Source organism: Setaria viridis, chromosome 6, assembly GCF_005286985.2.
Source record: "Setaria viridis chromosome 6, Setaria_viridis_v4.0, whole genome shotgun sequence".
NCBI classification, from domain to species: domain Eukaryota; kingdom Viridiplantae; phylum Streptophyta; class Magnoliopsida; order Poales; family Poaceae; genus Setaria; species Setaria viridis.
The window spans coordinates 30,114,035-30,136,530 of record NC_048268.2 but is presented as its reverse complement, the minus strand read 5'-3'; the positions used below and the strand labels follow the sequence as shown (position 1 = coordinate 30,136,530).

General features: G+C 46.4%; 4 protein-coding genes across 6 annotated transcripts; all 4 read right to left on the bottom strand.

Annotated features, from left to right (window-relative positions):
- Positions 1-1,346: 1,346 nt before the first annotated feature.
- LOC117859674 (uncharacterized) lies at positions 1,347-3,683 on the bottom strand. The gene is made up of 2 exons (XM_034742838.2): positions 3,346-3,683; positions 1,347-2,113 (listed from the first exon to the last, which is right to left on the bottom strand). Exons 1-2 carry the CDS (start codon positions 3,546-3,548, stop codon positions 1,639-1,641), a joined length of 678 nt encoding a protein of 225 aa, XP_034598729.1. The 5' UTR covers positions 3,549-3,683; the 3' UTR covers positions 1,347-1,638.
- Positions 3,684-7,585: 3,902 nt separating this feature from the next.
- Positions 7,586-11,526, bottom strand: LOC117861147 (probable GTP diphosphokinase RSH2, chloroplastic). The gene is made up of 6 exons (XM_034744645.2): positions 10,405-11,526; positions 10,126-10,311; positions 8,874-9,334; positions 8,616-8,774; positions 8,192-8,543; positions 7,586-8,086 (listed from the first exon to the last, which is right to left on the bottom strand). Exons 1-6 carry the CDS (start codon positions 11,113-11,115, stop codon positions 7,802-7,804), a joined length of 2,154 nt encoding a protein of 717 aa, XP_034600536.1. The 5' UTR covers positions 11,116-11,526; the 3' UTR covers positions 7,586-7,801.
- A 1,789-nt stretch (positions 11,527-13,315) lies between these two features.
- Positions 13,316-16,964, bottom strand: LOC117861495 (protein trichome birefringence-like 14). Of its 3 annotated transcripts, none has more exons than XM_034745063.2 (6): positions 16,811-16,964; positions 16,450-16,557; positions 15,243-15,492; positions 14,969-15,151; positions 14,501-14,696; positions 13,316-14,388 (listed from the first exon to the last, which is right to left on the bottom strand). In XM_034745063.2, the coding sequence occupies exons 3-6, from the start codon at positions 15,394-15,396 to the stop codon at positions 13,560-13,562; spliced, it is 1,362 nt and encodes a 453-aa protein (XP_034600954.1). In that variant the 5' UTR covers positions 15,397-15,492; positions 16,450-16,557; positions 16,811-16,964; the 3' UTR covers positions 13,316-13,559. The 3 variants fall into 3 exon arrangements, with proteins under 3 accessions (XP_034600954.1, XP_034600952.1, XP_034600953.1); XM_034745061.2 differs by having other exon boundaries at positions 16,646-16,949; XM_034745062.2 differs by having other exon boundaries at positions 16,654-16,949.
- A 1,889-nt stretch (positions 16,965-18,853) lies between these two features.
- On the bottom strand, positions 18,854-22,032 carry LOC117860238 (protein trichome birefringence-like 14). The gene is given in 5 exon segments (XM_072294465.1): positions 18,854-20,224; positions 20,331-20,526; positions 20,750-20,881; positions 20,884-21,060; positions 21,582-22,032. Coding segments are annotated over 4 exon segments (1,320 nt in total). The 5' UTR covers positions 21,047-21,060; positions 21,582-22,032; the 3' UTR covers positions 18,854-19,395.
- Positions 22,033-22,496: the final 464 nt, after the last annotated feature.

Sequence of the window (22,496 nt, the reverse complement as noted above, 5' to 3'; positions counted from 1 at the left end):
CACCGCCGCCAACGCCGGCCATGCCGCCTCCGCCCGACACCGCTGCCAACTGCCGTGAAGCTGGCCACGCAACTCCTCCCCATGGCGCATGGCCCCAACTCCCCGTCCTCGTCCACCTCCTCCTCCTCCCCCTCCTCCTCCGCCTCCCTGTCGTCGCTGGTGATGGCAGCGGCCGCAACCGCGGGGGCGTCGCAGCGGAAGCTCGACCCTGAGGCGCGTTGATCCGAAGGCAGCGCGCGGATCTAGAGGGGGCCTGCTATCACCACGCTGCTGTCGGCCACGCCGCTGCTGACACCCGACGCTGCAGCCGTGCTATCCCGCGCCGTGGCGTACGCGTCCAGGCGACACCACACGCACACCACGCCGCTCCACACGGCGGCCGCGCTGCTCTCCGACCTGGCGCCACTGCTTCGAGACGCCTGCGTGGTGGGGCGAGCGGGCGTGTCCCCGCACCCGCTCACCCTTCCATGCGGCCGCGCTCAAGCGCACCTACGCGCACCACCGGCGCATCGAGAGCGGCGACGTCGAGGCCTACGACCACCGCGTCGGCGTGCCTCACCTCGTGCTCACCATCCTCGACGACCCATGCGGAGGAGCGGCGGCCATCGAGGAGCTCCACTGGGATCTGACCGTGAGGAGGGATAAAGGAGAGGAGAGAAAGGAGGAGCAATTGAGGGGCAATGGTGTCAATTCCAACCTTTGGTGTTAAAGTTTAACAGACCATCCAAAAACCCTCATGTGTTAAACTTTAACACTTCATTTGAGGGTGTTAAAGTTTAACACCCTTTAAACTTTAACACGATGTATCCAAACAGGGTCTTAATCCGCTGAACCAAAGCGATGTTATGCAAGATTTAAGTCTGTTAACCTGTGTTTATTTGTCTCCTTGCTTTGTTGTCTCTGAAACTATTCTATTTGGTTTTACCCATGTCTGGTCGATGGTTTCCAATTTTGGATATCCAAGACTGCATAACTACTTTGGTTAGCCAAACCCACTACAAATAACAATTTTCAGAGGTGGGTAAATGGAATTTCCAGAGGCGAATAGCTGCTTCTGAGTAGTAGTTGGATTTTCCACAACAGGCAATGAATTTTTGTTGATCAGACAAAATTCAGTATCAATACACATCAATGAAGCTCACCCTTGAAGTTCCAAAGATCAGCATTGGTCGATCGATCAACATGCATTCCTGTAAAAGAATTCCAGGTCACTTGCCACTTGCCAGTATCTTTATGGACTAGGTTCATGTTGGCTCTGTACAGTCAGACAATCTCCAACCATTATCGAGGTTACTGGATTGAATTCTTGAATTATGCATGAGGAAGTTCGCTAAAAAAATTATACATCATGAAGAAGCAGTGGGAAATGTATTAGAAAATCTTGTTAATTTACAGCTGATGGTCGTTACATGAGTAGATGCCAGTTTACGCGATCCATGTTAGTACATTATGTTAATTTACAACAGATTATAATGAACTATTTTACAAACACACATATACCTCCTCACCAAACTCAAAGTGCTCGCTTATTTATCCAGAAACCTTCATGCCAACTTTAGATATATTAGAGAAGATTGGTACTAGAAACCTGAGGCAAAAAGATAACAAAAGGAACTGGAAAATCCTCTAAATTTTAATCTAATCTTCTTTCTTTTCTTTGAGACGAACCGAGGAACTTGATCTATGCAGACAATGCAAATCCATCATTGATAACGACCTCATAGGCGCAGATGATGCATTAGGCGCAAAAGATCCTGATCGTGGTGTGGATATAAAATCATCAGGTGAGAGTGGAGAATGTAGCTGCTCAGGCAGCTCATTCTCTTCAATGCTGATACTGCTGCTGCTCCTCGAACTGATACTAGCCAAGGTCGCCAAAGAGTTTCTGCTCAAACTAGCAAGCCTCTTAGGAGGCGCAGTTTCATAAACCTGAGCAGCTGCTGTTTCATGTGAATTTCCATACATGATGCTGTAGGCAAGAAGATTCTTCCGTTTTCTGGAGTATGCATTATCTGCCTTAGTGATGTCTTTTGCAGAACCAGAAGATGTTATAGCTTCTTTGAGGCACGCAAAGGATTTGGATTTACCATTGTAGAATTTGGATATGCTGCGCCTGCCCAAGGAAAAGATTTTCTACGTCAAAAAGGCAATATATCGAAGCTATCATGGATGAAGCTATCATGGATGCAGCGGGCATCCATATCTGTATGCACAATGATTGAATTTAGAAGACCCATCACAATGTTCCACGCAAAAGCAATAACATAACAATGCTACTTGCTTAATATTATCAGGAAACATATCCCACCACATAATAAAGAATTAAGGATGCTAATTCACATTTAAAATATACGTAGTCATAGAGATAGCAGGGAATCTCAGTTTTGAGAGAGCAAAGGTTGTGTTTTGACAAAACAACACATTTAAAATATGCTAATTCCAGACCTGGTACGAGAACGGATATGCTATGGGGAAAAACCAAACAGACAACCTTTGCGTTCGTGTACTATTAAGAAGAGTTTGTACTTGTACTTTGTGTATGGATGATACTGTGGCCTGTGGGGGTGCTTCATAAGCCAATAATTGATTTTCTGTGGCTCAGAGACATTCAAACCACTGCAGTCCTTCTCCATCGAAAGTTGCTGCTTAAGATTGGTTGGTACCATGTGAGGCAGGTCCTTTTCAGTTACTTAATAATTCAACCAAAATGTGCCATGATTACCACACGCATTTCCACGCTAGATATTCCGGTAGATTAATTCATTTCAATATTCTACATTTAGCTTTCAAAACGTCTGATCATTCATTAAACTTGTTGAGATGGTTGCATAATTATTTATTATGATATGCAAATACTTCTCATCTCACAAATGTAAAAGGTAACTAGTCTTCTTCAATCACTGGTCAAAGAAGATATTGGAGCATTCCTCACCACATAAATTTGACACGCCAGAATTATCCAGAATAAACAAGAATAACCTACAACCAAGCTAGACCATAACAGCAGAGTATGGTCTGCTACCCAAAGCAACTAGTAATTCAGTGCCAAACATCCAAGACTACTTCAATCTCAAATTTCCCTGCGCATCAATGTTAACATCTCCAAAATACTCATAAATTCCAAAAAATAGCAGTGTGTAGTGCATATCATCGCCCAAAAAACAACAGCAGATCACAATTCACACAGTAACAACTACAGCTAATCCCTGACACATATTTTTAGGAATTAACCCATATTCACCAACGGAACAAATTAGCATCCAACTATTCCTCCGCAACTCAGATCAGGAAACAAAAACTCCCTCAAGCGCAATAAACGAATCAAATAAACTGGCAAGAACTCACCGAATGGGGAGCGCCTCCTCCAATGCCTCCAAACCCGCGAGGCCGCCGCCTCCCCCTCCTTCCCCCGTGAACGCGCTCTGCACCTCCCCTTCCTCCTCCTTCCCCGGCGGCGGGCACTCGTCGCTGTCCCTCCCTATCGACGACGAGCTGCACGTCGACGCCGGCGGGGGCGGGGCCATCGCCGCCTCGACGTCCACCGGCATCCGTCCGGCCCGGGACCGACGGCCCCGATCGCGAGGCGGGGGGGCGGCGGGCCGCCGAGTCGCCACGCGCAGGCACGCAGCGTCGGGGGCGCGAAGGGACGGGACGATCGGAAGGAAGGAAAGGCTTTCGCGGCGAGTAGATTTGTTTCCGTGGCTTTTTCTAACTTAGTTTTGGGAAGCAACTACTATTTCGTGATGGCGATGCCTAACTGACAAGGCTTATCGCTTCTTATCGCCTTTTCTTGCGTGCCACCAAGCAAATCTTAGGTTAGGTTTACTGCGTGCTACTCGCTCGTGCCGGAAATTTCTTGGAAATTTAAAATTTATTGCAGTTGTAGAAACTTTGTAGAAAACATATTGATTTAATTGTTAGATATTCAAAAGGTTTGGCTTAAGCTCATTTTACCATTATTTAATTTAGGTATAATTTCAGCAGTGAGCCCCTCGACCGATCACATTCATCCTGTATTAACCTAACCACTTTTTCAACGAGCTTCACTTATCCATCATCTTCTTCACTATTTACCTATTGGGGCTCCATTTGGGAGGACTTATTTCGACTTCGGCTTCAATTGTTTTACGTAAAACGAGGTACTCTAGCGTCGTTTTGTAAGCCGAGACTAAAATAAACTAGAAGCCAGATGAAGCCACTATTTTTTACTTCACCGGCTTTTGCTTCACTGGTGAAGCCATTTTGGAAGAAGCCAAAGATCCTTATTATTGATCATTGCATTTGTATCATCACCAATAACTATCACCTTCCTAATCATCACCAATAACTATCACCTTCCTACGACCAGTGGATCCTCATTACACCGTTACCTTCAAGCCCCATCCGTACTAACCTCTACGACAAGTCTTTCCTACAACCAATCATTTTCATCCTACACTTACACCAAGGTGTGTCGCCAAGCCAACGACCAACCTGGATCTCTTGCATTCCCTCTAATCTCAACAGCCACCACTTTCATAGTTTCATCCCAATAAACCTTAATGGTGTCAGAGTACCACCACTCGACGACCAAATCATATGTTTGTCTTCATGTTCTTGCCTTCTTCATCCTTGTTCTTACTTTTCCTTCGGTATATTTCTTCTTTCCTCTTTAACCAAATCCGCTTCCAACATACGCACTGCACCCTACCTTTTCGAAAACGAGATGTCATGTTAGAAATAAATGAGAACCATCTTGTTTTAGCATTTCCATTTAAAATATCAACATTGAGTATAAGTTTAAAACTTTTTGATTTGGAGGTACTTCTCACATAAAGATCTAGGCACCTCACAAAGCAAAGGTTGACCAAGTTTGACCAATAACTTGCTTCGATATTGTTTCCCTTTGTTTTATATATTTTCTTGGAGATAAACTCCCACTCCTCTATTAGTGAATGCTATGGGGACCTCCTCCAATTCCAGGTCAAAAACACAAATTCGAAGCGGAAGAAACATAGAGGGACAAGGGTTTCTTTCATGTTCCTCCGTGTGATATGAGACAGATGGATAATCAACATTGCACGTTGAACATATCAGATTCTCAACACACTTTTTATCTATGTTACTTTCGGTTAAGGCTATGATCAGTTTGAAATGGATGAGTGCATGACAAGGAAAGAACACTAGAGTAGAAAAGAGAAGATTGTGTAGGAGCACATGATTTACTGAAAGGAAGTGCTTGGATCAACGTTTCATCAAGAAAGAAATGGAGGAAATGTGTTGGAAAGTAAGTGTGTACTATCTTTGTTAGAATGAGAAGTTTTTCTTACTCTGACTAAGAAGATATCTTGACCCGTAAGCTTAGGCGGGTTTTTTTTTTCTTTCGAGGAATTAAGATAGGAGGTTTGGACGGCGACATATCATCCTGTCATTTGGGTGAGGTTACCTCCCGGCTTTCTCCTCGCATAGCACTTTCTTGTATGCTTCCATGGTCATCTCGATCTTGCCCGCAGTCGCATCAGGGGAGAGAGAGAAAAGCATGTAAATTTTTAACTTCAAGGTTTACTTTAGCTTTAGCCATACGAATTCTCAATATTCTTTGGGCCTAAAATTCCTGTCACGAATGTTTAGATACTAATTAGGAGTATTAAATATAAATTAATTACAAAACTAATTACACATATGGAGGTTAATTTGCGAGACGAATCTATTAAACCTAATTAGTTCATGATTTGACAATGGATGCTACAGTAAATATGTGCTACCCGCTCCTGCTTCGTGGGTCGAAGTCCATACACGTAGCCCAGCCCAAGTTTAGATGACTAAATGATACGTTAGGCTTTCTTCTACATCTTTTACTGTTTTTTCACGGGCCGAAATCTTTCAAATCGACACATGGATCAACATGGGCCAAACATGCAGTCCATAATCGCACCCCTACTGGCCCGGAATTCCTATCCATCCTCCGCAGCTTCCAATGTTTGAGATTCAAGCAAGAAAACAAGGTCCGTCAGATCTGTATAGCCCCCCCCCCTCCCTGCTTGCGTCATCGCTACGACTGGCCCCGCCGTCCTCGCCAGCCCCCAGGCGCGCCGCCATCTTGACCCGTGTGCAGGCTCGCCGGCCGGAGCCGAAGAAAAAGGTTGGATTCAACTTTTTTAAAAAATATTGGCATGTTGGATGTTAGCTCAACTTTTTTCGAATAAATGTTGGTTCAACTTTTTTAAAGAAATGTGGTTCAACTTCTTCTTGAAAAATGTTGGTTCAACTTTTTGAAGAAATGTTGGACAATATTTTTTATCCAACATTTTTCAGCGGGTCATCATTAAATGGGCTTTCAGTAGTCATGCGTATGGTTGTTGTGCTGGGCGATGCTCGATTTGCTGGACTGTGCTACAATGGGCTTTGGCTTTATAGTGGCGGGTTCCTCCTATGGGCTAGCTTCGCGACGCTCAGCAAGCACACAGCCGGCCCGGGCCGCGGAAAAGCTCCAGCCTCGGATCCGCCTTTTGCCCCGTCCGTGTGGGCGTGTGGCTGTGTGCGCACGGCGGCGGCCGCCGTTCCCTCCCTCGTCGAACCCCTGTGCCCTGAGACCCCGACTTCCCTGAGTGCGCTGTTCCTGTTCACGGTGGGCCGTGCGGCGGCGATGGTGCCCTGCCATGAGCCTCCCGGCGCTGGCTGCTGGTTGCAACGGCTACTACATCACCGGGAAGCGCGCCAATCCTCTCCGTCACCGACGCCGCAAGGTGGGGGCGCCTCGGCCATGCCGAGGTGGTACCTGTTAGGCGGCGGATGCATGGCAAGCTGAAGCATCATGGTTCCTCGGCAGGTAGCGGCGTAGTGCAGTCAGGATCATCCTGGTGACACGTTGGCTTTTTATTGATTCTCCAGCAGAAAATGTTTAGAGTTTTCCTTGGTTTTTGACCTGTTGGTGATCCTGCTTGGTTCCTATCCACAGCATTGTCTGCACAATTCTAGATTCATCCACCACCTGCTGAGTGTGCACAAATGAGGTGATTGGTTTGCTGCATCATCCTCCGTTCAAGCTCCCCGCATGCGACCTCGGGCTGGGCTAAGTTCTGGACCTAGCCCGCCACGTGCAAAAGGGAACGTGGAGCTTGGCTCCTGAGGTGCGGTCAGAATCTTCATTTCCCTGGAGCCAGGCTCGCGCGATGCATGGAGGAGCACTTGGGCAGCATGTCAAACAGAGAAAGCGGCTGGACGTGCTTAGCGAAGCAGGCAACCAATCAAATTTCCTCTGGATGGCCTGGCTGTATTGAAACGCGAACCAAACAGAAAGCTAGCGCACCCTGGCCAACGGGGCCTGCATGACCGGTGCGAGCCAGGCTGCGACCGGAAGGAAACCAATCAGACCCAAATTTGTCCAGCAGAAACAGCCACACACAATATACCACGCCAAGAATATTCTGCCGAAAGAATAGGAATCCTCCTCCACAAAGTGCACGCATGGACAGCATGGTTTAAATGCCAGCCAAATCGATGTATCATGTATCTGCCATCCTTTCCCGGGAAAGTTCAGAAACAGCGACACTGCAGCACAACAAAAAAATGTGCAAGTGACAGTGTGACACAAGGACACCACAAGTTCCTGAGTATTCCCCTGAATCTTGGAGGATGATACGAGGCACATTTCAATATTTCATCAACTTGTAAAGAGTTACGCACAGCAGTGTCCTGGGATCAACACCCCCAACACTAATTCAGTTGGGAGTTTTGTTCATCTGGGCTTTCTCTGCTGCAAGAAATTAGTTTTCATATTTACATGGTATTGTACAACAGCAGGTTACGGGGCACGAGGGTGTCAGCTTCTCGGGGTGGTGGCGAGGGCGAACCCGCCACGCTCGTACATACGCTGGATCTCCTCCCTGTACTCAGTCAGCGACTTGTGCGGGAGCGCAGGCGTCAGCTCCACCACATCACCCATGCTGAGCTTCCGGTTTGGATCGCTTATGGGCTTGTGGTTAACCCTCGGTCGCAGCTCCTCTTTTAGTGGGAAGCTGTAAGGGCTCCATCTTGGACTGCTGGCCCCGACTCGCTCCATTAGATCAACTACAGTCGAGTTTGGCGGGAGCTCTTGGACAGACATCTGAGTTGCAGATATAGTTTTGTCAGACATCAGAAATGACAACAGTTTTGTTATTGCAGAGATATTCTACCATTTATAAATTTCAAATGAGATAACAAAACCTACCTTATCATGTTTAAGCATGATCACAAATATGGGACCTTCATGGTTGCACTGCTGGCTGTAGGAATAAGGGCAATCCTCTGAATGCAGGGGAAAAGGACATGGTGGCCTAATCCCAACAGAGCTGGCTAAAGCTGAGGGGCGCTCTTTGCTCATTGCCTCGCATTGCCAAGTGAGCACCCACCTTGCCCATTCCACCATTTGGAGCACAAAGGAGTGCCTGAAACCACCTTCTTTGTATCTCCAGTGTGCGGCAAATCCATATTCTGCCTGGAGATGCATTTCCTTTGTTCGGATCTGGATCTCAAATGGATGGACACCCTCGCACATGATAACGGTGTGCAACGATCGATACCTGCAAGTGGTAAATTAGCAAAGTTTCCAGTAGAGTTTTTTCAGGAGTCAATCAAACTTTTGTTCTGCATACCCATTCAGCTTTGGATGTGATATATAGTCTTTAAATCTTCCAGTGACTCGGGGCCACAGTTTGTGGACTATGTCAAGTGCTCGATAACAATCTTGCTCTGTCTCAACCACAAGCCGCAGGCCATGGATGTCATGGACATCATCCATTGTTAAGTTCTTCCTGTAAAAATCACAGGCACGGTTAAGAGTTGGTATTGTGAATGCCGACTGTAAAAACTACTGAACTGCAGATAGATTAACAAATAGAACGACAACATACTTGATCATCTTGGAGTATATACTGTACAGACTCTTGTGCCTCCCAGAAAGATTGTGATATGAAATACCTTCATCTCTGAGACCTTTATCCAGTTTATCAAGAGTAGACGTAAGGAGTGCTTCATCAAAAGACATCACAAGTTTAGAGGAAAGCTCCTTGTGCTCCTCTGGATTCAAGTGTTTGAAGCAAATATTTTCCAACTGGTCTTTCCAGCTAGCAATTCCTAATCTGTTGGCCAAGGGCACGAATATTTCCATAGTCTCTTTCGCAAACCTTTGTTGTTTAACCAAAGGCAAAGCTTCTATCGTCTTCATGTTGTGAAGACGATCTGCTAGCTTTATCAGAACAGCTCGTGCATCAGCCATTGCAAGAAACATGGTGTGCAAGCGATCTGCTTCAACCGTCCTACTTGCAGTATTGTTGTCCCGAGCAAGTTTGCTCAAATGGCTTAACTTCGAAACCTGAATAAATAATTATTAATCCATGAGCTTGCAGCAGAAATAGCAACACAGTTTTTATGAACTGGATATGATTAAAACTGAGAAAAGATGACACAATGTATTCGTAAGGAAAAAGAAATAAAAGATTTATGTGTATCCATTCATGAAATTGTGTGACAAGGATTAAGTGAACATATATAACAATATCAAATTTCTCTCAAACAGTGATCAGGAAAGAGGTGGTTGCCCACTTGTGACTTCTTGTGGATGATGAAGGCCAGAACTGTTGATTTGTGGTTGAATGATCAAAGATGCTGACGAAATTTGGGGGGCATGTTACAGAAAACGTTGAACACTTGAAACAGGCCAGATTTCTTGCCTCTTTTCTTGGTACTGAGTTGAGAAACTATGTCTAATTTGTGGTGTTCGAACAAATAATGTTGACAAAACAAAGACAAAGGTTTAAGAATGGAATAGTTTGACTTGTTAACTAAGAAACTTCATCACAAGTTGATTGATATGGCCTACAGCTTATAAACAAATAAGTTGCTCAGTCAGGAAGAAGCTTCCAAGGTCAAGACATTAGAATTTGGGTCACCGAGTACTTTGTTTACTTAGTAGTAAAGGCGTAAAGCTATCCATACATTAAGAAAAAGGAGCGCATGACTCATTGACTTCTAAAGTTAAACAGGGTAATCTGGATAACTTGAATAACTAGTAGAAAATCCAGCCAAAACCTTCAGTAAACTACAGGGGAAGTTATCCCCACATCTAAAATAATGATCAAGAAAGAGTAACCAAAAAGTTCATACCCCTTCAACTAGATCGGCCACACCAGCACCAAACATCCGGAAGATATGATCATAGTCCATGAACGAATCATCAATTGTGTCATGGAGAAGGCCGGCAGACACGACAGTCGCGGTTGCGCCGATTTTGGCTAGATGCACTGCAGTTTCCACACAATGCTGCAGGTATGGATCACCACTAGCCCGCTTCTGATCACATAACCAAAGCAGAAAGCCCATAAGGTTTAACAACAACACAAGAATACAAGATGCCAATCGAGAAGCAAGGGTTCCACAATTTACCTGACCACGGTGTGCCCGCTCGGCCTCGAAGAAGGCCTTGACCACAAGCTCGTCGCGGAAGATGCGGTGGCGAGCTTGAGCACCGGCGAGGAGTTCATGAGCATAAGGTTCGCAGGACGGCTCCGCGGCAGAGAGGTTCTCGTCAAGCTCAAAGGCAAGCTCGGCCGCGTCGATACCAGCGGCCGCGGGGACGCCCAGGGGCAGGCTGGTGACGGGCGCGTAATCAATGCAGGAGCCCAGCGCGTTGCGCACGAAGCTGGAGAAGAGCCGGTCGCGCTCGCGGCCGGCGAGCCAGGAAACGGACGGGCTCCTGGACGCCGGCGAGGAGGCCGGGCTGTGGAACAGCGACGCCGGGCTGCGGTGGAGGTGGTCCCGCAGCTTGAACGGCGACGGCGACGCCGACGACGACTGGGGGTGCGAGTAGCCCCCGCCGCCGAAGCCAGCGCCTACGCCGACGACGGCCGCCGGCTCGTCGGATCTGTCGTGCCACAGCGCGCCGAGCTCCTCGTGCGCCGCGGCGCGCGGCGCCGCGGACGGGGACGAGAAGAGGCAGGACAGGCCCCCCGCGTGGCGGTGCGAGGTCGCCGCCGACGGGGACGCCGCTGCCGCGCACGGCGCCGGGCCGCGCGAGCTGCCCGCGTCGTGCTCCGGCGGCGCGTAGATGGCACCCGGCGGGCTGGTGTACACGGCGGCCATCGCCGGCACGGACATGGTCGCCGGAAGCCGAGCGGACCCTCAACCACCCACCCAATCCAATCCTCTCCAATCAGCAACCCGGAGCAGAAAAACACGCAATCCGCGGCTTCAGCTCCGACCCCGGAGGCCTCAACCTCAAATTCAATCCCAAGAGCTCTCGCAGCTTCGCGGACACGAACCAAATCAAGCAGAGCAACCCGCGCTAATCAGCTCGAGCTCCAGGCGCAGCCGCAGCGGGCGGGGCGGGGGCGCAATTCGACCTGCAGAGCACGAATTCGGCGCCGGAGCACGGCGTTGGCGAGATTGCCCTGGCGAATCCGCGGGGATTAAGAGGATGAGGACGCGCGCACAGGCTGCCTCTGCCGCGCGTGTTTTTTGTGGGTCGCCTCCGCTGCGTGGTTTGTGAGGTTGTGGATTTCGGGTGCGTGAGCAGAAGAATCTGGGGCCGGGGCCCTCCCCGCCAACAATAGCCGCGCGGGGGTGGAATGGCGGAAATGCCCCCGTGCCAGGGAGGAATCCAGCCGGAATTCGGCTTATTTTACCACATCCGCTTCTGGCTACTTTCGGATAAGATCTGTTCCTTCCACGAGACTCGTCAACTCCTCGATCGACACTAAACTAAAAGTTCATCATATTCATCGTAATCATATACAGCAAGATATGATCATGAAGTAGATGCAAAGGTAGACCCATAAAACACAAAATGGCAGTATCACTTATCATTTAAAAAATCCTACGATACTTACAACACAAGAACTGTAATAGTTGGCTTTTGATTTTTGAAACAACCCCAGCCCCACAAAACACACACATAACAACCATATAAGAAGAGTTCACTCACGTTGGACTTTAAAAGGTAAAGTGAAGCTAAGACAAATCTTAAACGGAACATACAGCAAAAGTAACTAAATTTAGAAAGTTTTTATGCGGTGAGAATTTATTGCTTACATTAATAGATAAAAACTTGGACTCGCGTCTACGTAGGTCCGCCGTTTTTGTAAGAAGAATAATCCTTATAAACCTTTAAAGATAGGTCGACTAGAGAAGAAGGGCACATTCGCTAGCGGGTAGCAAGTGCATGAGTTTTGTAAGAAGACGGATGAAGAGATACATCACGCATGTGTTGGCTCGATGAAAGAAAGAACTAGGCGCCAAAATGATCCAATTATCTTCTATAATGTGATTAGAAATTGTTTTTACATATTATCTACAAATATATCTTATAACTAGAATTGCTACTGAACCGGCTCGTCAGCTAGTACTCAACCGGCTAACTGATTAATTCCTCCTGCCCTTCTAGAGAAGGTCTAGCGGAGCACACACAAATTACTCGCAAATCGCACCGCGTTCCTGTCAGAATCGTCCTAGATCACGATCAGCCTGCAATTTTGGCCATGGATATCTCTGCGAGACTGCGATCCGTTGCTCAATTATGAGTATGAATACTAGATCGATCCGTGCCTGGCAACGTCCGCCACAACCCGGAATCGCATGGAAACGCTGGTCCGCCACTCGCGCCCCGCGCATGATTGCTCCCGTCCCGTCGCCGTCGCGTCGAGCCTTCCCGTCGCTGCGGCTTCCCAAACGGCCAAACCTCTCGCTTCCCATCACGAGGGAACTCGCGGCACAGGCTTCGGCATGCAAAGCGGGCATCGCGTCAAGCCCTGAATAGTTTGCCTGCCAATTGCCATCAGTCCATCACCTGATGGCGTAGCTGATAAGCCCCTGCGTCCAGGCCTGGGGCAACGCGTATGGTCGGTGCATGTGCAACGATGTTAACGTGATGGCAATAGTATATTAGAGAAGGGCACGATGGATTAGTGCTGCTAGGCTCACAACAAACTGTGATGACTGTTCAGCATCAGGTACACAGCCACATTCAGTGCCGATGTGCCATCTTGTTCATGTAACCGCAACGACATTTAGAATGTATCCGATGACACCACTTCATACTAAATACTATAATAACAAGCATGCGCAACTGACTTCAACGTATAGATCAGCAACAGTAGGGATCAGCAATGCATAATTATCTCTGTTTGGTAAGTGAGTTCCCAGACGGCTGGATGTTTTAGCTTTTATGGATACAAAGATTTTGCAATACACTTAGATATTGCAATACACTTAGATATAGGGGGTTATATCCAGATATATAGCAAAACCTATGCATGTAGAAAAATCAAAACAACCTACATTTTGATTGAAAAGGTGGGAGTAGTGAGTAACGACTGCCATTCCAATTTTCCAAACAACAGTAGACATACACGGAAGCAAATACAACAGTTACTTACAGTTACACTAGAAAAGAAAAGCCTCTATATAGTTACAACTTACAACAAATCACGGTTCCGAAAATCCCGATCTACTGCCGCTTGATGTTTTCTGTCAGCAGCATAAGAACTCTTCAGTAAAGCCTAACAAAGTATATAATAGCTTTCAATCATCCAATTAGCTACAGCCTACAGCTGGGCTGCAAGGATCTCATTCCACGTATCGGGTACACCAGGAAGGCACCAGTGCAAACAATCCTGAACGCCCGGCGTGGCCTTGATGCTATACCGTGATATATGGCCCTCGTCCCTCAGACGCGATAGGGCAGTGACATCCAGCAGGTTGATCCTGGTTCCCCTCACCGCACCCTCAGCATCGGTGTCTTCGGAATGGTTCAAGTGAATGCCACTACCTTTGGCCAAAGGATTTGTGTTATCACATCGGCCCCCAGTGTTCCAATCCCCGTTAAAGAAGTGTCGAGGTGATATTGATCTGTAGAACACCTTCAGCTGGGGGTGGTTAGGGAGCTGAGCATCCAACCAGTTGATGACACTGTGGATGGTGAAATTTTTGGCCTTCCAGATGACAGCAATGTTCCGGTTGTTGTTTGGTGCACCACCAAGATACATCTCCCACTTGTTTGCCTTTAGCTTCCCTCGATTCCAGTGGTGGCCGGTATTAAGAATCAGGACATGGAACCTGTGAAGGTTGTTCTTTAGAAAAGCAGGTGGTCGGTCAAGGTGCATGGCATAACTGGTTGCATGATCTGATGGATTCAGAGGCTCCAAATCACAGAGTGTTGATGACCAATGGTACAAAATTGTTGTATTGGTGCTCGGGAACCGATAGGCCCAGCCGTCTGGTCTTTTTGCACCTGGTGCTAACACAAAGCCATATTCCGCTCCAACATCTTCCACATCTGGCCTCTGTTTTCCACCAGTCACCATACACATCATTGATTGAAACATCTGCCTCCCTAAAGAATCACCCACATAAGCAATGGTTTTATCCTGCATTCTGAAATATGTCCAAATTAGTATTTGCCTATTGAGTGAAAGATAATTCACAGGCCAAAGAGTGCAGTATATGCCATCTCCAAATTCATCTTGGACTGGCAATGGTCATGTACCTCCTCAAGAACTGAGAGGCCTCAAACTCTGGCATCTCACATGCTTCTGGCTGCCATCTAAATTGTTCATATGCAAAATCTGTGCGCTGGGTTAATCTGCAGGACCAACTCTCTGAAAGCCACTGCTTACAGCCAAACCCCGAGTACAGTGGTCTACGATTGTCAGAAACCCACTTTCCATTCCTGTAGTTACATTCTGTAGGATAGATGAAGCAAACATTAGATGGAAGTATAGAGCCAGACAATCCGCATTTATGTACAAGTAGACTGAACAGAAAATAATCTTCTGCATTAATTACGTAGGCAAGATGAGGAATATGCCAATGCATAAAACAAGCACATTTGAATGATCACAGAAGAAATAGATTCATGGTTTCTCCAGCAGCCAGGGGCGTTGCCAGGAATTAGTTTTTTTCGTTGTGGGGGGGGGGGGGGGGGGGGCGGCAACAGTATGTGTAAATGCCATACCTTTCTTCTCAGGAGGCGGCACTTCGTTTTCATCTGCAACATCAACAGAATAGCCTACCATAGTCAATGGTGGTGGTGCACCAGTAATTTGCTTTTCTACTTTAACTACTGACTGAGGCAATGGGTCCGCACTTGGAAAGTCTTCTTCTGAGGATGTATGCTGATCTACAAACTTTGAGTTAGCTGCAGAAGTTTAAAAGGAAAATGAGAAAAGAGATAGATTTGATATGAAGAAATTTTTTTAAAAAAATTGTTTCATTGTGCTTAAGATGACCTGGATGAGTCAAAACCAATGGATCAGGTTGGAGGATTCCAGAATCATAGTATGTGCCTTTGTCCCATTTCCAAAAAAGAAACAACATGAAAAATGCAAGAATGATAAGCTTAAGCTGCTTGAACCGCAATCCATTTATACTTCCAAGCCTCATCCCTTTATTGATGTTCTGTAATATAAAATATTCTTCTCTTCAAATTTGATGCGTACAACCATCCATATAAAAAGTAAGAAAATGTTGTCAGTGAACCTGTTTCAGAAAAGGTAATGTTAGATGCATATTCTAGCACATAATGCAACATTTCCAAAAGAAATGTTTAGCTGCCAGCTATGTAAGAAAGATATACAATTCAATGCATTTCCTTTTGACAATTTACTGAATTTTTGGCTGCCAACAATAAACAGGATCAAGCCTGTCTTGGCACATGCCAACTAACTAGTGAAATCATGTTGCAACACAAACTTTATGGGGACAGGCCATTTTCTGTGACCTTTTGTCAAGCAGTGACCCTTCCCACCATATGCTCGCTCACAAGTCACAAAGTGCTTTGCCAGCAATCTAGTTCACTTTCAATTTAAGATGCAGAAGCTTTGATGCTTTACCAATATCCTAAAAGTTCGACCAAAAGCGCATACCATGTAACATCCCGGAACAATAGGTTAACAATTTGGTCCAATGAAAGAAGATAACACACATTTTGAGGTTGTGATTGCAGATCAAATCATCCAATTTAACACGCTACTATAAATGCTCCAAAATCGCTAGGAGCACAAAATCTAGACAAGTAATAAATGCAGCATCACCACAGAAAATCATTAACTTAGTAAGCACTCCCTTAACCTTGGGCAATGCAAATCAAACAAACTTGCCTTTGCCAATGCCACCTCAAAATCCTAGGAGTAAATGCGGCAATCAAATGAAAACAAAACCTAATTTAGAACACAGCAGCCGGCGCTTGAATGCTTGCAGCCTGTGTAGAAAACGAACTCATAATCTGCCGCTAAACGGGATCGCACCCAAACCAAATCCAACGGGGGAAGGGAAGTTAGAAAGCGAGAATTGCGCTACCATGTCCAACCCCACAAATATTGGAAACTACACGTCCCTTTCCCTTCGATCTAATCCCTGGAAAAGGCGGGCGAAAAATAAACGACGCAGGAAATTTCCTGAGCGCAAAGGAACGGTTGCGCGAGAGGGTGGACTCACCGGCCGCCGAATCAGGCCTCCGCCGCAGCCGCCCGTCGCCGAATCAATCCCCTGCCGCCGCGGATTCGTTGCCAGGAGAAAGGGCGCCGGCCGCCGCCTGCCGCTCGGCTGTTCGATGAGATCAAGAGAAAGGGGGGAAAATACATCAGCCTGCCAATAAAAGAACGACGGGAGAGTCAGGGGAGACGCTCCGTACCGCCGTACCTTGCCCGGGGTCCCTCTCCTCTCCCCGCTAGATCGAACGGCTCTTCCCCGCGTCCGGCGACCGCTCGGCGGAGGAGGAGGGAGGAACGCAGCCGGGGTGGTGAACGGCGGGAGGGGCGGAGGGCGACGGCGTGAAGCGGTAACAGCGGTTAATTACCGGAGGGAGAGGTTAGGTTATAGGTTAACCCCGGTGTGTGTGGCTTGCCGATGTTCTCTCAGCCGGGCCAGCAACGGCAACGCGCTTTGATGAGTTGATCTGCCTCCTGGTTGGTAATTTGATGGAAGTTTTACTGGGGAGGAGGATTAACAGAGTTCATTTATGGCGATCGATGGAGGAAGAGCACGGCGGGTGTGATGCTGAGAGATCTTGCAGACATTCGGGTAGATGATGGGTCGTGTTTTTTTCTTTAAAGAAAAGCCCAAGTCGTGTGTTTGGTGAGGAGTTGTTGAGCAGTGCCACGGCCCATTGCATTTCGAGGCCCATCACTACGTAGGAAGGTCAACTGGAAACGGACCAGGAGGCCCTTGGTGGTGTCGGCTAGGCCCTTCGCGTGCGCAACCTAATCTTGGGCCCGAATTGACTAGTGCACATGGCCCTTTTTGTTTTCTGAACTTTATTCTCACAAATACGTTCCTAGTGGAACCATTTCAAAATCAAAATCTGGACCCTTACCTTAGCGCCATCCACGCTGACACCAAACTTACACGTCTCGGCGCTAGCCTTTCTAGCGCCAAGGTCCTACACAGATGCCGACGTGACGGGAGCTTGCGCTAGCCATCATGGCGCCCGTAGATCTCGACGCCGAGCAGTTACCTTGTACCTCTTGGTAAAAACAAAACCAGAAAGGCTGGTGCCGAGACATGTAAGCTTGGTGCCAGCGTGGATGGCACCAAGCTATAAGTCCAGATTTTGAAATGGTTCCACCAGGAACGTATTTGGGAGAATCTTCCAAAAAAACAAGGCTAGAAAAAAATAGCCGGGCCCCCGAGTTACTTCGTACTGAGCAGTTATTTTTGAAACCAAAACATTTTTTTTTTCTTGAAACGAAGCACTGAGCAGTTACCGATAAAACAGTTGCATTACAAATATGATTCTCTTCAACAAAAATGCTGCCATTCTAATGCTACAATGAACATCAGAATCTCGTTCCAATAATTTTTTTTTTCAACAAATACGTAGGGGGGCTGCGTATTTAAAGAAGAAAATATAAAATTTTAGGTTACAACGCGGGCCTCCCGGGACCGAGCGCGCACACACGGTTTTTAGTCACTTTTAAGCGATTACATACCAGAAACAACAACTGAGGCAACGTGTTCCAAACGATGAGCTAACTAACTAGGTCCTTGTGCTCCTACTGGTACAGGAAACTCTTTCTCAGAAAACAGTAACACAACTGATGAATAGCGAATCAGACTCTTTCTCAGAGTGCAACACAAAACTAGTACCAAAACTAGAATGTGGTCCTTTCTATAAGCAATGAAGATTCGCCAATCCCCATCCCAAGTTCTAGCTCGTAGCAAACTCTCTGAATCAGGCTGACGCTTCCAGGCTAGCTATCTGAACGAGTCTAAGGGGATGTTTAGGAGGCATGGGCTAAACTTTAATCCCTGTCACATTGGATGTTTGACACTAATTAGGAGTATTAAACATGGGCTAATTACAAAATTACTTACACAACTCCTAGGCTAAATCGCGAGACGAATCTATTAAGCCTAATTAGTTCATGATTTGACAATGTGATGCTACAGTAACCATTCGTTAATGATCTATTAATTAGGCTTAATAGATTTGTCTCGCGATTTAGCCTAGGGTTCTGCTATTAGTTTTATAATTAGCTCATATTTAGTTCTCCTAATTAGCATCCGAATATCCGATGTGACAGGGCTAAACTTTAACCTGCTATCCAAACACCCACGACAGATTGCATCGTTGGCATGTTCGTCATTTTCTGATACAGTCATCTACCTGAATCTGTCCACCCTGTTCTGTTGTTGTCCGAGAGTACCAACCACTGCCAGTTTGCCGGTCGTACTCCAATCCAAATCCAGCAGAAGCTTCCTCCAAAAAATAATTCCGGCAGGCAGCGCCGTGCGTGCGGGAAGATCGGTGCAGCTGCCATGGATCTTCGCTTCAACCAGCTGCTGCCTCGTGCCAGGTTATGAGCACGTGCGGTAGTTGCTGCGTTGCTGCTGCCTGCAGGCTGCTGCCAGCGTGTCCCCGTGCGCATGGGATCAGGATTCAGGCCATGTTTAGTTACCTCCAAACTTCCAACTTTGATACTATGTAAAAAGAAGATTCTCCATCACATCAAACTTGCGGTACATGCATGAAGTACTAAATATAGACGAAATCAAAAACTAATTGCACAATTTTGTTGTAGACGAATCTTTTGAGCCTAATTAGTCAATATTTGGACAATAATTCACAAATACAAACGAAACGCTACAGTTGTGCATTTATGGCAAAATGCCAATTTTGCCAGTCCCAAATTGGGAACTAAATAAGGCCTCAGACGGAGACAGTGGGTTCTATCTGCCAGAGTGTGAGCGCGGATTATGCTCTGTCCTTGCCTTTACAAGTGCAGAAATCTTTTTGTCAGTATGCACCAATCAGGCAAACATGAAGACATGACATTTGCACGACGCAGCTTACCTTCCTTTTTATTTCAGTTAACGAAACCATACTGTCTGTGTGGGTGGTTATCTGAATATGCAAGCCTGAATCGCCGAATCAGCTCCGGGCTATAGCTGGGCTGCAAGGATCTCATTCCACGTATCCGGCACGCCAGGAAGACACCAGTGCAAGCAATCCTGAATGCTCGTTGCGCCCTTGATACGGTACCGTGATATATGCCCCTCCTCCCTCAGGCGCGATAGGGCAGTGACATCCAGCAGCCTGATCCTGGTTCCCCTCACCGCGCTCTCAGCATCATCATCTTCGGAACGGTTCGAGTGGACGGCACTTCCTTTGGCCAAAGGACTTGTGTTATCGCATCGCCCCCCAGTGTTCCAATCACCGTTAAAGAAGTGTCGAGGCGATACCGATCTGAAGAACACCTTCAGCTGGGGATGGTGCGGGAGCTGAGCATCGAACCACTTGATGACACTGTGGATGGTGAAATTTTTTGCATTCTGGATGACAGCAATGTCCCTGTTGTTGTTTGGTGCTCCACCAAGATACATCTCCCACTTGTTTACCCTTAGGTTCCATTCATTCCAGTGGTCACCAGTGTTAAGGATCAGGACATGCAACCTGTAAAGGTTGTTCTTCAGAAAAGCAGCTGGACGGTCAAGGTGCATGGCGTAACTGGTTTCAGGATCTGAGGGATTCAGAGGTTCCAAATTACAAAGTGTTGACGATAGATGGTACAAAATTGTTGTGTTAGTGCTCAGGAACCGATAGGCCCAGCCATCTGGTTTTTTTGCACCTGGTGCTAACACAAAGCCATATTCCGCTCCGACATCTTCCACATCTGGCCTCTGCTTTCCACCAGTGACTATACACATCATTGATTGAAACATCTGCCTGCCTAAAGAGTCACCCACATATGCAATGGTTTTGTCCTGCATTCTGAAACATGTCCAAATTAGCAGTATTTGCCTATTGGCTGAATATATATTCATATGCCAGTATATTCCATATCCAAATTCATCTTGGACTGGCAGTGGTCACATACCTCCTCAAGAACTTAGAGGCCTCAAACTCTGGCATCTCACAGGCTTCTGGCTGCCATCTAAAATTTTCATATTCAAAATCTATGCGCTGGGTTAATCTGCAGGACCAGCTCTCTGAAAGCCATTGTTTACAGCCAAACCCCGAGTATAGAGGTCTACGATTGTCAGAAACCCACTTTCCATTTCTGTAGTTACATTCTGCAGGATAGATGAAGCAAACATCAGATAGAAGTCTAGAGCTAGATAACCTGCATGCTAAGTGCTAACTAATGTACGAGTAGACTGACCAGAAAGCAATTTTCTGTTTTAATTATATAGACAATTTGAAGAACATGTCAATGAATAAAACAAGCAAATTTGCATGCTCACAGAAGAAATAAATTCATTGTTTATACGGTGGTCACACAAAATGTGTAAATACCTTTCTTCTCAGCAGGTGGCACTTCATTTTCATCTGCCATATCAACAGAGCCTATCATGGATAGTGGTGGTAAGGATGCACCAGTAGAGCAGATATAGATGTGGTACAAAGAACTTTAAGAGAAAATGTTTATATGTGCTTAAGATGACCTGGATGAGTCAAAAGGTCTGGCTGGTGGATTCCAAAATCATAGAATGTGCCTTTATCCCATTTCCAAAGAAGGAACAACATGAAAAATGCAAGAATGACAAGCTTAAGCTGCTTGAACCGCAAACCATTTATACTTCCAAGCCTCATCCCTTTATTGTCTCCTGCAACAGAAAAATAGTGTTCTCTTCAAATTCGATGTGTGATTAGGAACCAAACCATCCATATAAAAAGTAAGAAAAATGTTTACAGTAAAAAAAAACAGTTTCAGAAAAGGTAACGTCAGAGGCATAATACTAAGCATTCCCTTCATTCTTATCCTGGGGCAATGCAAAAAAAACTAATTCGCCCTTGCCACCTCAAAATCCATTTGGTTCGGCTTCGAACCAACTGTCCAACTCCCAGAAGTAAACACGGCAATGAAATGAAAACAAAGACTAACTCAAATAACAGTAGCCACCTAGCCGGCGCTTTGAATCCCAGCAGCATTCGGTGTAGATAACTGTTCGTCCACAATAACAAACGAGCCCATTGGTCATATATAATCTGCCGCGCTAGATCAAACCTCACGAATATTTTAAAACCACACGTCTTTCGATCCCGATCCCTGCAAAACGCAGGCGAAAAATAGCCGCTGCAGGAAATTTCCAGTGCGCAAGGAGCGCGAGCGCGGGAGGGGACTCACCGGCCGGCGCTCGTCGCCGAATCGGGTCTCTGTTGCCGCGGATTCGTCGCGAGGAGACGAGGCGCCGAAAGCCGCCCGCGGTCCGGCTGCTTCGATGAGATCGAGAGAAAGGAAATGCGGTAGCGAAAAAGAAACATCAGCCCACCAATAAAAAGAGTCGAAAAGAGGTCATAGAAATCATCGACGGAAAGCGAAAACGATCCTTTTGGGCAGGAACGGAAGAGCTCGCCGGAGGGAAAAGCAAGGTAAATTGGATTCGCTCGGCGGCAAGACCAAAGGAGGGAGGAGTGCGCCTCGGAAAAATCGCAAGGGCGGGCGCTGAAATACCATGCAAACACAAAAATCGCAAGTCGTTGTTACAAGCAGTGCGACGGCCCATTTATCGTTCAGGCCCTTCACTTCGAAGAAGTAAGTAGGAGTAACTCAGGCCCATTTATACAGTTCAGGCGGTTGTCTGGTCCATTGGAGACGGACTGGGCCCTAGGTGGCGTCCTGTAGGCCCATCTATTCTTAAATGGACCCTAAGATTTTAGCTTCAACACCTTCCGATTTTAGTGTTTGATTCGTGTCATTTATGGCTAAGATAAGATAGAAGAACAAACAAACTATATAGATTTCTGAACCCATAAAATTTTGAATTAGTCGTGTTGAATCACTTTAAGAAAAATGTTGAACCGTGTATCAGATGGGGGAACCTAAGTTAGATGGGATGAGTTAGGCTAGCTAGATAACTATATTTATCTAATCCCACAGAGTGTTAAATGGATCTATCCGAAATGTTGATATAATATGGGTCGATCACTTAATTCAGTTAAATAAAAGAGAAATTTTAGAATGGTTGATGAGAGTCGTCCATCCAGAGAAATCATGCGTGGAAGGATAGAAAGTATCTAGAGAAGTACCTAGAGAAAAGTA